The following is a 14,409-nucleotide window of genomic DNA, read 5'->3' as shown; positions in this document are numbered from 1 at the left end:
TCCACAGAATATAAAATTATAAAAATGATTTTAATTAATGTATCCCAGCATTCTGTTGAATGAATTTACCATAATTTACTTAATTGGAAGCTAAACTGAGAAACATTTGTTCATAGTTTCTTGGAAATTGAAAATTTAAAAGCAGTTGAGCTACTTGTGTGTTTGAGTGTTAGAATAATTTTCTTTTGTATATTTTAGATTCAAGTGGACATATATTCTCCTCTTAAATTGAGAGTTAAAATAATACTCTATTTGACTAGTTTATGATAAGAGATATTGAAAAGATTTTTTTTTAAGACTTAAAACTCATTGTGATTTTATTTTGAAGTGTAATTCATTTATTGCATTATAGGTATTTCTAGTGATTTTTCTTTTTTGAGGAGATTGTAAGTTCTGTTATTTCTTGAGTTATGAACACTTAGTTTATGAATTTTCATGCATTGAAATAACTTTCTTTAGATACGCTCTAGAAATAAAATGAAGCAGTTTCTAAAATTAGGTTTTAAGTTCCATACAAGGAACTGAAAATGAAATTTTGGAAAAGGGATCCATTTTATATTTGGGAAATAGAAAAACAATGATGTTTTTATTTATCTCACTTTTATCTGGAGGATGATCAGCAAGCAAGATCCAAGCTTTGTTACCCCCTGGGTTTCCCTCTCACTTGAATATATAAGTAGGGTGTTGACATCAGAGATTATCAATCACTCATCCTTTTCCCTGTTGGTGATCTTCAGATAGCTTATTGTGAATAAAAGACAGGAGAAGAAAACTGGCAGCTTCCCTTCTTTTGTTTTCTCCACTTCTCTTCGTATGGTTCTATAGTAGATGATGCTAATAACTTTCCAATGCTGAGAGATCAGATGTTTATCTGTAAATGTTACAAAATTTAAAACTCCAAAAATTGGAATTTGATTCCATTTTTAACATGCATACACAGTTTCAGAAGTTAGGAAGACCAGACAGTACCATACTTTCAACTTATACTCAACATAGTAAATAAAAACTATGATAGTAACAATTAAAAGAATCATTTATGTGTAGCATAATTCTAATACTAGTAACGTATATTTAGAATATACTGTTTAAAGTCATAGATTTTAGGTACTCACATACTTTCAGTGTTACTTTTTCTTCTAATTTTTAAAATTTTCCCTAGAGCTTTCTAACATTGTAAATTATAAGAATCATTATGAAGTTTTAAGCTCATTTTTAATAGGAAAACCTTGAGAGAACATTAGTTTGCATAAAAAGAATTGATTTCCTCTTAGTCTTGAATTTCCTGTGGGCAGAACACCCTAATTAAAATCAGGATCTTGATAGTGGGGAATAAACCTTTTTAACAATATTAAATAATATATTTGTCAATTTTGTAGAAGTATGAAATACTTATAAGTATACTTATAAGTATGTGTAAGTAATTTGGCCACCTGATATGAAGAACTGACTCACTGGAAAAGACCCTGATGCTGGGAAAGATTGAAGGTGGGAGGAGAAGGGGACGACTGAGGATGAGATGGTTGGAAGGCATCACCAACTCCATGGACATGAGTTTGAGTAAAGTCCGGGAGCTGGTGATAGACAGGGAAGCCCGGCGTGCTGCAGTCCAGGGGGTCGCAAAGAGTCAGACAACGACTGAGCAACTGAACTGAACTAATGAAAATTTTGGTTTAAAATGAACTAATTTTAACCTAACATTTTTCAAGTGAGGTAAAATATCCCTACATTATGGAAACTATATCACACAGGCACACCAGCAGTGAATGTGGATTGATTGTTCTGTGAGTTCCCTATAAATTTTAGAAATCTCATCTAATGTTATTTAGATTCCTTAATTTAGTTGTCATAAAAGGCTAACATAAATTTATCCTGTGTCCTTGGCATATATTTCCTTGTCTTTTCTGTTTGTTTCTTTTTAATGCATGTGTATTGGTTTACTTAAGTAATTTTAGTTTCCAGCACTATTCAGAAATGAGTTATAAGTACATAATGATAAAATATTATTTGGAAGTTTTCTCACAACTTAGATTTGGACAGTCATTTACAACCTATCTGTTGGTTAAATTTCTAACTCTTTCAACTGTCCTAAAGTTCTGAACCAATAAGTAATTATGAAGTGGCTTCTGGGAAAAGCGCACACACACGCACACACACCCAAGGGAAAGTACACAGACTTATGAAATGCCTTCTTTGTTAGTCACTGTGCTAAATACTTTACTTTCAGTTTTATTTTTCACAGTAACTCGTGTTCATTGTATTGTCAAGGAAGCAAATGCCCAGAGATTAACATAAAGATTAAGATTCTGGTCTTTTTTTTTTTTTTTTAAGAATCTCTTGTTTAGGGCTTTATAGTTTCACAGCAAAATTAAAAGGAAGACACTGAGGTTTCCCACATACCCCTAACCCCATGCATGCATGGTCCCCTCCATTATCAGCAGTACTCACCAGAATGGCCGACTTGTTAAGCTGGTGAACCCTACGTTAACACGACAGAATCACTCAAAATCCAGCGTACCTTTGGATTCACTCTTAAGTGTTTAACATTCTGTAGATTTGGATACATGTACTAATAATATAGACATGTATAAATAATATATTAATTATTATAATAATATGCATGTATTATTTATATTGTTAATATAATGATATTCCATCATTAGAATATCATACAGCATACTTTCAATACCTTAAAAATTCACTGCTGCTACTGCTGCTGCTAAGTCACTTCAGTCATGTCCGACTCTGTGCGACCCCATAGACGGCAGCCCACCAGGGTCCCCCATCCCTGGGATTCTCCAGGCAAGAACACTGGAGTAGGTTACCATTTCCTTCTCCAATGCAGGAAAGTGAAAAGTGAAAGTGAAGTCACTCAGTCGTGTCTGACTCTTAGCAGTTCAGCCTTCCCTTGCCCCCAGCCCTGGTGATCACTCATCTTTTTAAAACTGGATAGTTTTATCTTTTTCCAGAATGTCATGTAGTTGGAATCTTGTGATCGGTAGCCTTTTGGCTTCTCTTTATTACTAATGTACAATTAAGGTTCCTCATGTGTTTTCATAATTTGATAGCTCATTTCTTTATAGTGCTGAATTCTATACCATTGTCTGCATGTACCACAGTTAATTTATTCATTTACTTACTTAAGGGCATCTTATTTGCTCCCAAGTTTTTGGTAGTTATGAATAGAGCTGCCGTAGACATCCAAGTGGGCTCCCCTGGTTGCTCAACAGTAACGAATCTGCCTGTGAGTGCAGGAGACACGGGTTCCATTCCTGGGTCAGGAAAATCTCCTGGAGAAGGAAATAGCAGCCCAGTCTAGTATTGTTGCCTGGAAAATCACATGGACAGAGGAGCCTGGCAGGCTACAGTCCATGGGGTTGCAAAGAGTTGGATATGCATGAGTGATTAAACAACTACAGAAAATAGCCATTTGCAGGTTTTTGTGTGGCTGTGGGTTTTCAACACCTTTGAGTAGGTATCATGATTACTGGATTATGTGCCCCCTGGTGGATGAGATTGGTCCAGGGACTGGCGCCTGAGCCCTCTGGTTATCAAGGCTCTGTCAAGGGATGTGTGGAGAGGCAGTTGTGGGCTCAGGAGGACGTCAGGCCACCTGTCAGCTGTTGGGTAGGGCTGTGCTCCCACCATGTTGGTTTTTTAGCCTGAGGCATCCCACCACTGGCGCCTACAGGCGAGACAAGGTTCCAGTGCCAAAATGGTGACCTCCAGAAGAGCCCCCACCTAGGGCCTCTGGCACTGCGTCCTTGTCCCCAAATGAGCGTCAGCCGACCCCCGCTTCCTCAGGAGACCTTTCAAAGACCTCCCAGGGTCCTGTGGAGTCACTTCTTCACCTTAGATCCTAGAGCGCATGAGTCCTTGCATGAGTCCTTCCCGGAGGGGGGAGCGTGATATGGGGTTCAGAACTTTCTCTTCTGTAGGAGAACTTCATGATATAATTATTTTGCAGTTTGCAAGTTGTGATTTGATTATATTATGAATTTGCCCCCCTACCATCTCATTGTGGCTTTTTCTTTGTCTTTGGAACTACAGTATCTTTTTTGGTAGGTTCTAGATGAGGTGAGCTCAAGTCTTTTCTATTCCACCATCTTGTTTTCATCTCATAATTATTGCTTCTTAATATTTGTTTACAAATTTCTAACCTTTTGTAAATGGTGTGTTATATTTATCTTTTTTTAATTGAATATACAGTTGATTTAAGTTTAGGCATCCTCAGTTTGAGGCATAAGTAATTGTTTTTCTCAGTTGCATCAACTTTAAGACTTTTATTTCTTCACAGCACACTAAAATGCTTCCAACTTAACATTTTTGCCTATGTTCAGGAAATAAAGACAATATGGTATTCAAAAATTATGAAAGCAAACACTGCTAAATAACCAGATATGCCAAAGTTGCTAAAATTGAGCTCTTCACTGACATTATCTTAACATTAGAGCCCAAAATATTCATTTTGAGCACTACATATTTTCAGTGGTTGTAAAGTCAAATGTATGAAAGCTGAATACCGTCTAAGAAAAATTGTAGCTACTTGAAAATTTTTAGAATTTAGAATCTAGAACTTAGAATCCTCTGATCATTGCAGAGAATTATGTTTTAATAGGAAATAGAATAACTCTAAGAGTGATGCTGTGCAGTGGTTGTATCCCGTGTTTGAACAGCTTTCCACCATGGACCTCATGCTAGCTGTTTTCAGTGTTCATCTGCCAGTTTGGCAAAAAGAGGCACTCAGTTGCTGCCCTTTGCAGCTGTTTTCATTTCTTTACTAACTGCAGCATCCTTTTTCATACAGTGAAAGCTGTATAGATATAAATGGTATCCAGCAGCAGCCAGAATTTGCTGGATTATCTCTTTCCTTGGTTGCTCAGAAACCTCAGGCAGCCAAACTGCCGCAGCGAGTTTTCCAGAGTTGTCAGCATAATACTTTCATGTTTGTCTGGACATTTTATTTCTGGAATACATCTTACAGGGAAGTTGCTGTCTTAGTTAAGAGGTTTTTCTCAGCTCAGATCATTTTGATAGTACTCTCTAATACCCACAAGTTTTGCTGTAGACTGCAGATAGATGTTCATGAACGTCTTGCAGGAAGCCACCAAGATTAAAGCCACACTTGACTTCAATTTAATATGCAGTTAGGCAAGCTAATTCCCAAATCACTTAACTATATTGCATTTGTAGCAACATTTTGGAGTAAGACCTCCTCAGTTCAGTTCAGTTGCTCAGTCGTGTCCGACTCTGCGATCCCATGAACCACAGCACGCCAGGCCTCCCTATCCATCACCAGCTCCCAGAGTCCACCCAAACCCATGTCCATGTGGTTGGTGATGCCATCCAACCATCTCATCCTCTGTCATCCCCTTCTCCTCCTGCCTTCAGTCTTTCCCAGCATCAGGGTCTTTTCCAAAAGACCTCTTGCTCCCTGCCTTATATGTGTGTATTTGTGTGTTTCCATGTACCTCCAGTGTGAGATTCTGTCTCCTGCTCTGGCTTTGTTCTAAATTTTGTATACCTTTCACTTAGTATTTATAAGTGCAGTTACACTGGAGAGACCTTTGTTAATACTGGCAGTGACCTAGAAAATAAGTGAAAGAGGAGTTAACTTTGATACAGAAGACTGTTGAAAAAAATACGTAGTTTTTATCTTGTCAAAGGTCAGACCCCTAATAAATGATGAAGTTTAGACTACCAGGTACATATCAGTTCTGATATAAAACTTAGAGTAGGTGACATTTTTCTTAAGGTTTCACTGTCTTTTGAAAAAAATTCGAGTATTGAGTTCTTTAAAGGCAGCAACTCTTAACCAATGGCTTGCAGATAGGAGAAGGAGATAAAATTTAGTGAGTACCTACTATGCACTGTATTACATACTTAACCTAGGTAATCTTGACAATTCCACAGGGTAGGTGGCCTTACACCTTTTTTACATAAGAAAAAATTAAGGTACAGAGAGGTTAAATGATTTGTGTTATTAGTACTAACAAGTAGATGTGGGATTCCAAACCTGCTATTTTCCTTCCACCACATCACGGGTTGTCTGGCAACCTACAGCTCATGGACCACATCTTGGATCTTACTTTTGTAAATTAAATTTATAGAACACAACCGCAGCTATTCTACGATTAGATACTGTCTGTGGCTTTCAAGCTGTAACAGCCGAGTTGAGTACTTAAGACAGATCATATGACTCAGGGAGCCATATGACTCACAAGTAGATACTTGACTATCTGGTCTTTATGGGAAAAGTTTGCTGATACCTGCACTAAACCTTGCTTTGTTTAGAGGTACTGTAAACTGTACATTCTGTAGTATAAATTTCAGTCTTACTGAAGCATTAGACTTGGACAAGAGCAATAAGATAATGATGAAGGCAAGCAACAACCCATGAATGTTCAAAAGCTTTCCTATTTGGAAAGATAGGCTGGTATGATTTAAATATAGTCTTTTCTACTTCTGTGATTCAGTGCATGTCTCCCAGTTTCCTCATTGATAGGTTAATAAACTGCCTCAAAAACTCAAGTGCACTTAAATTAATAAACTACTCCCAGAAATCCTTTATAGAAGATGAAGTTGTTTAAAAATAAATATCTATCTCCTAATATGTTACCTTTTACTACAAAAGTAAACTATTTTTAAAGTCATTATTATAGGCTGAAGGTTGGCTTCAACAAAGTAATTGGCTCCTACTCTTAATTTAACTGGTACTAAAGATAACCTTTAGAAATACAATGTTGAACTGGAAGAGTCTATTGAGGAATCTTACACTCCCTTGTAAGGTTACTTATTGTAGCAGCTGGTTCTATGCACCTCCACCCCCCTAACATATGACCCTTGAGCTTAACCCTCTTACTGTAATTTTTAAAATTTGAGCCATAGTATAATTCATTGTAAACAAAAATCCCTGAGTGCAAACATTAAGTAATACAAGTGGAGGTATAGTTTAAATGTCACATATACTATTGAAGTGTTACCTTATATCCACAAAAAATAAAGAATAAGAAAGACATATTTCTTTCTTATTAAAAGCAAAAATTATAGAACGTGAAAGGGAAGTCGCTCAGTCATGTCCGACTCTTTGCGACCCTGTGGACTGTAGCCCACCAGGCTCCTCCGTCCATGGGATTCTCCAAGCAAGAATATTGGAGTGGGTTGCCATTTCCTTCTCCAGGGGATCTTCCCAACCCAGGGATCGAACCCGGGTCTTCCGCATTGGAGGCAGACGCTTTAACCTCTGAGCCACCAAATGAAGAAGAAAAAAAAATTATAGAGCCCTTCACAATTAAAAGATAATCAGGAAATTAGGGAAAGACATATTTCTTACTCTTTGAGTGATTTTCACTTTCACTTTCGTCCATTCTTTACCGGTTAAAGGACACATTTCTTAGTCTGGCCACAACCTATTTTCAGTTTTATCTTCTATTAGCAGTACTCACCATTTGAATAAACCTTTTGTTTCATACCTTCCTTTGCATAGGCTGTTTCCTTTATGACTGGTTTTGATAATGGCTGAAGACTAGATTCAGAAACATTTATTGGAATGGAACAAAATTAGCATTTATTAAGCATACTAGCCAAGGTCTGTGGTAGGTACTTAAATAAGTAACTCTCATAATCCTGACTATTTTCCTTAAGAAATGGTTATTTCCTTTTACTGTATAGATGTAACCTGAGGCATTAGAAGGGTAGTTACAATTACATAGCTAGTTTGAGATTTCATACTCCAAATTAAATGATTGTTTTCTTGTCTTTCCCCTACCCACCTCACATTGCTTCAGTAGTAAATACCTGTGATCTTTATTATAACCTCTTTCCAAATACAGTAGTCATAAACAGTTCATGTTTTCAGCCTTGTTTTGAATTATTTACAGTAGAAGAAAATAAATGTAATGGTATTATGGTAGAATAATCACTATTTCATTATTCTGAGTGTAATTAGTTGTAGTTAGTTTTATTCATTTGCTGTGAGTTGTATAGCCCTCTGTATTTACATGTGAAAAATCTTTTCTTTGAAGTCCTTCTAAGTACTGAACAATTTCATTTTACTTTATTGTAATTTAACATTTTTTGGAGTTCTTATATGAACAAAATTTCCTGTATTTTTCATTATCCTAGAAATTGGCTGAATCAGATTTATATGTAATTTATACAAGAATTTAAGTGTATTCAACCATAAATTTTAATCAAACTCATTTCCTGCCTCTGTGAAGGAGAAAATTGAAAAGACCATGTATATACGTAACTTTATAGTATAAAGTACAGCCTGTGAAACCGTCACTTTCTGTATGGGAAAATATTGCAGTTTAAGAAGTTAGTTTGGGCAATATTAAACATTAGAGATTTTTTTTTGGCTATTAAGATAAATTTGGTAAAACATAATTCTTTCCCTTACATATGCTTCATAGATTTTATTAATATTCCTAATTGTGGTATTTTTTCCTTAGGATACTGCTTCATAATTACTGGTTTTACAATCTAATATTTTTTTCCTCCATTAGAATGTGAAACATGTTGCAGAAGCATTTAAGAAGTGGCTGAAGGGTGAAGGAAAAAGTGCCATTGCCTATCAGAAAAAAGCAAAACAAAACATGGGAAGTTCAACCACCAAATTCCGTAAAGCACTCATCAATGGTGATGAAAACCTGGCCTGCCAAATATACGAAAGCAACCCTCAGCTAAAAGAATCCCTTGATCCAAATACATCTTATGGGGAGCCCTACCAGCACAATACTCCGTTACACTATGCTGCTAGACATGGAATGAATAGAATATTAGGGTAAGTATTACTGGAAACCAATTAGTAACAGATTAGAGAAAGGGGAAAAAAACCGCTCTGGTCTTTGAGAATACATGCCTTATGTGGTATTATAGTGAACTAAACTTTGTAAAACTGAATATGCCTAAATTATTAAGTATGATTTTTTTATTATGTGTTTCATTTCTGAGGTTAGTTCACATATTCTTTTTACTGTAAATACATTTTGATCCTCAGTATGTTTCATAGTATGAATTCTTTATAACAGTGTAGTGTTTTAATTTACAATGTTTCAGTTCTAGAAAAGTACTTGTCATCTATCAAAAAATTGCAGGGAATGGTGTCCAAGGCAATTTAAGTTGAAAAACTGATGTGTTTCCCTTACCTAGTCTTGATAAGATTTGAGTTTCCTTCTTTTAAAAGGTTCAGTTACCAGAAAAGACTTTTCTAAAAGTAAAACATTTTCTTGGAACTGAAAATATCAATACTAAGAAACTTAAAAAAAAAATCTCTTTAGGAAGAAAGCATTAGTGATAGCAGTATGTGAATTCTTCTTAATTACATGGGAATTAAATTTGCTATTTGCTAACTTATAAGATGAAAGAAGCAAAGGATAGAAAAGTAGTTCCAAAATAAATGTAGTGTTTTTAGTAGTAGATTGTGCAGCTGTGGAAGTCTGGTGGTAGAAGAGAAAGAAACAATTCTTTGCTTATGCAGTGAAATATAATTCTTAAATCGGCGTTCTGAGTACTTTAGAACTTGACAAAAAGCTTTTCAATCCTTTTTCTATTTCTTTTTATACAAATTTGTTGTTCAAATTAAGCTGCTGTTTCTGGTATCCCTGAATCATGCCAGGGGTGTTCTGTCTGCCACATTCATAATGCTGTTTCCCGGGAGTATCTCTCCTCTCAGCCTTCTCTTTCTTACCTAAATTTTAGCCTTCCTTCAATGTCCTGGGCTTCTCGGGTGACTCAGTGGTAAAGAATCTGCCTGCTAATGTAGGAGATGCGGGTTAAGTCCCTGGGTCGGGAAGATCTCTTGGAGAAGGAAATGGCAACCCACTCCAGTATTCTTGCCTGGAGAATTCCATGGACAAAGAAGTCTGGCAGGCTAAAGTGACTTAACAGCAGGGTCCTAGGCATTCTTTATCTGTCTTATTCCTGTCACAGCCTGTAAGGAACTTCAGTCCGCAAGGAACTTCAGTCTTCTTTTGAACTTCTGTGGTTCTTTTTTGTTTATTACTTGTGTGGTATACACTACCCATTGGTTTTGTAAATTTGTAAACCTACTCTTTGCCTACCTAAATTACAGCTTTTTAAAAGGACTTTCTTTGTACTTCTAGCGTCTAGCGTAGTATCTTACACAAAGTAAATAGAACCTTTCTAAGTCATTGCACAGATACTGTCTTTAGGATCAGGATTCGTAAATGAGAAAAATTCCATGCATAACTTAGTTTATTCAGGCCTATGATTATCAAGTAGGTGTTTTTGTAACCTCTTAAAAATAAAATAGGTATTTCTTGATTTAAAAAGAGATTTCTATTACCTCTCCATTTTTCAGTTATCTCTTATTTTCATTTCTCTAAAAATACCCACTTAGAAGCCACTGCCACCTAATCTTGTTTGAAATTTTACATTTTTTCTTTCAAAAATGGATGTTCCCTATGTTAATTACACTGACATATTGTACTAATAAAATAATGGCAAACGTGTTGAGGGCTTAACTGTTTTCTAGGCACTACTAACTGCTCTACGTGCCTTGTCTCATTTAATTCTCATTCTAGGGCTATAAGGTCGTTTATCATCCGCATTTCAGAAGTGAGAAAACTGAAGCTCAGAAAGATTAAACAACTTCTCAGAACTCTGCAGCTTGTAAATGGCAAAGCTAACTGCCCATTTAGGCAGATGACTGTAGTCTTTAGGCTTTCAACACTATGATAGCATCTTATCTCTATAGTCAGATAAGCCTGTATGTCAGGAATGCCTAAAACACTTACTGTGCTAAGTCGTTTCAGTTGTGTCCAACTCTGTGTGACCCCGTGGACTGTAGCCCACCAGGCTCCTCTGTCCATGGGATTCTTCAGGCAAAAATACTGGAGTGGGTTGCCGTGCCCTTCTCCAGGGGATCTTCCTGACTCAGGGATTGAACCCACATCTCTTTCATCTCCTGCATTGGCGGGTGGGTTCTTTACCACTAGCACCCCCTGGAATCCTAAAACACTTATTAGCAAGACAAATTAGTTACTCTGGATTTCAGTTTCCTTGTCTCTAAAATATTAAGCTTGTATAATTAAATGAATGTGTTATGTTTCATGATACCTAGTGTATAGTTTCGGAGAAGGCAGTGGCACCCCACTCCAGTACTCTTGCCTGGAAAATCCCATGGACGGAGGAGCCTGGTAGGCTGCAGTCCATGGGGTCGCTAGGAGTCGGACACGACTGAGTGACTTCACTTTCACTTTCCACTTCCATGCATTGGAGAAGGAAATGGCAACCCACTCCAGTGTTCTTGCCTGGAGAATCCCAGGGACGGGGGAGCCTGGTGGGCTGCCGTCTATGGGGTCACACAGAGTCAGACACGACTGAAGTGACTTAGCATAGCATAGCATAGTGTATAGTATTATTTCTCAAATTTGTAACCCTAAATATCTTCAGATTATCCTTGACTTACTCATCTCCTTTACCTAACCTGTTACTAATGCAGAGTTCACTCCGTCTTATCCGATGGGTTCATGTCTTTCCATTCCTGTTGCCTAAAAGTTTGTTTACTCTTATCAACCTCTTCTTCCAGTACTGAAAGTACTTGACTCCTAAATGTTCCTTTTGCAAGTCTTTTCCTCTTCAAGTCTCGTGTTCAGGTTAATCTTGCTAAAAGTTTATCCTTCTCAACGTTCTGTCATAAGAAAACTATGGCGGTACACTATTGTTTGCCTCATTTTACTTGGCTTCTGAAGCCTTATTTTTTCTCTGCCCTCATTCTGCCGAGTCAGCCTAATCTCTCATTATTCTCCAACATGATCATATCAGTCAGACTGGTTGCCTTCCCTCTTGCTTTTCCCACTTTTAAAAATGCCATCCCCTTAGCTTTATTGTTAATCCCTGATTCTGAAATGTCTTGTTTCTTCTCTAATTCCCTGTCCTTTAAGTCCTTACTTGATTTCTGCCTTTTTATGAATTCATTACCAACTGTTCTGACCTGCAGTATTGTTCTCAGAAATTCCTATAACTTAGATTTTAAATCATCCAGTTGTTATTAAATTCATCTCTTTGATTGGATTGTAAATATTACAAATACACTGCTGAACAGTAATGCTCTAAGGAGATTAACTCTTGATTAGTCTGTTCAGTCTTTGTTTTTGATTTGAACATTTTCAGTAAGATTATGAAACTGTTGCTTTAGGTTCTGAATATTGAACACTAACAATAACATTTAATATCAGATCTTCTTATGTGATTAATTAAAACTTTCTTAGAATACCACAGTAAAATGTTTTTGAATGTTATTACTAAGGTAATATGTCTATTTTAACATAAAAGAACTCAAGTAGGAAAATACTTTTTAATCATTTATAGTATAATTTAAAATATACTTTATAAAATTGGAAAACTTTATTTAAGAGATGTATCTAATCCATTGAGTCTTTTTTTTTTAGTTTTATTCAAGTGTAGTTGATTTGCAATGCTGTATAAATTTCTGTACAATAAAGTGATTCAGTCATACATATATTCTTTTTCATATGTTTTCCATTATAGTTTGTCACAGGATGTTGAATGTAGTTCCCTGTTCTATACAGTGGGACTCGTTGTTTATCCTTTCTGTATATACCAGTTTGCATCTGCTAATCTCAGACACTCACTCCTGCCCTCCCCCACCCCCTTCCCCTTGGTAACCACCAGTCTGTTCTCTGTGCCCTTGATTTCGTTTCTGTTTCATATTTAGGTTTATTTGCATCACATTTTAGATCCAGTAATATCATATGAGGTTTGACTTTGTCTTTCTGACTTGCTTCACTTATTATGGTGGTCTCTGTGTCCGTCCATGTTGCTCCAGGAGCTTTGTTTCATTCTTTTTTATGGCTGACTAGTAAATATTTCACTGTATATATGCACCACATATTTTCTAGCTGTTCGTCTGTCAGCGGACATTTAGGTTGTTTTCCTGTCTAATCCAATGAGTCTTAAAGTGCATTCTGAGGACTTGTAGAGGTAAAGTAGATCAAAACTATTTTTAGTATTTAAATCAATACTAATTTTGAGATGTTATTTGCCTTTTTCACTGTGTTGACATTTGTGATGATAGTGCAGAAAATGGAGGATAAAACTGCCAACGCTTTTGGGTGAATCAAGGCAGTGGCACCGAACCTTAAGTAATTACTGTATTCCTCACTGCCGGCCACTTGCTGTTTTTAAAAAAAAAAAGCCAATTTTACTTAAAATTTCCTCGATGAAGCAGTAGAATTACTAATGTTAATTAATCTCCGTCCTTGAGTACACATCTTTTTATTAGTCTATAAATGAGAAGAATGCACAAAGTCCTTCTGCTCTTGTCTGCTGATAGCTTTGAGGAATAACACTTGTACTGTGGTTTGAGGTGTGAGTTGAAATGTTGATGCTTATTTTTTCATGAAAACATTTTAAACTAATAACAACAGTAAAAGATGATTGAGCTTGCCAGTGAGTATTGGAATTTTGAAAACTTATATTTACTGCCTTAAGCTTGACAGCTTCCCAGTACTTAGGGACTTACTAAATAAGATTGGCAGTGATATAAATTAACATGAGTTTTTAAAATACTCTATAATGAAATGTGACAGAATCTAGAAGATCTGTATAACTTAGTGAATTAGTATTTTTCAAGGTAAGTATATGATTTTTTGCAGTTATGCATGGGTAAAAGATTTGTTCAAAATATAAGGTAAACCAGTAGATTTTTAAACATTGCAAAAGTTCATTGATAAGATTTCAGATTTTACACTGCAGGTAATCTAAGAAATGACCACTTGTTGAGTTTTTGGTATCAAATATGAATAGTCACACTTATCTAAAAAGGCTATTTTAAAACATTTCTCTCTTTTCTAATTATATAAGGCTGGATTTTCTTCATATGCATCAACCCAAACGAAACATATCATAACTGATTTAATACTATGAGAATCTGTTTTCTGTTAGCCAAGTGTTAAAAAAGATTTGTAAACATGTGAAACAATGCCTTTGTGTTCACTTAATTTTAAAAAAAATACAGTTATTTTTGATTTTAGGATATTAGGAATGTCAAATATATAATGAGTTTATTTTTAATGGATAAATTTATTTTAATTTTTAATATGATGAATATCTCTCACATAAACAAAGGCTCTTAGAGATCTTTTCTAAAAATTTTTATTGGAGTATAGTTGATTTACAATGTTGTGTTAGTTTCCGCTTTACAGCAGAGTGAATCAGTTATTCATATACATGTATCCAGTCTTTTTTACATTCTTTTCCTATAAAAGTCATTATAGAGTCTTCAGTAGAGTTCTCTGTGTTATAAAATCAGTCATTATTATAGTTATCTATTTTACATATAGTAGTGTGTAAAATACTACACACTAAAATACTTTATCAGTCAGTTCAGTTCAGTAGCTTAGTTTGCGACCCCATGAAGTGCAG

General features: G+C 35.8%; 1 protein-coding gene across 4 annotated transcripts in view; it reads left to right on the top strand.

The window, feature by feature from the left end:
- Positions 1 to 14,409, top strand: part of ANKIB1 (ankyrin repeat and IBR domain containing 1) — a 157,127-nt gene that overhangs the window by 47,910 nt on the left and 94,808 nt on the right. For 2 of the 4 annotated variants that reach the window (XM_070369867.1, XM_070369865.1), the window contains exon 2: positions 8,505 to 8,782. In XM_070369867.1, the coding sequence (XP_070225968.1) occupies positions 8,595 to 8,782 (188 nt within the window). In that variant the 5' untranslated portion in view covers positions 8,505 to 8,594. Of the gene's footprint in view, positions 1 to 7,566; positions 7,586 to 8,504; positions 8,783 to 14,409 lie in introns of those variants that run through there. The other 2 variants (XM_070369866.1, XM_070369868.1) reach the window with 2 other exon arrangements.

The sequence above is a fragment of the Bos mutus genome, chromosome 4 (assembly GCF_027580195.1).
Source record: "Bos mutus isolate GX-2022 chromosome 4, NWIPB_WYAK_1.1, whole genome shotgun sequence".
Taxonomy (NCBI): domain Eukaryota; kingdom Metazoa; phylum Chordata; class Mammalia; order Artiodactyla; family Bovidae; genus Bos; species Bos mutus.
This window is presented reverse-complemented; position numbering and strand designations above follow the sequence as displayed.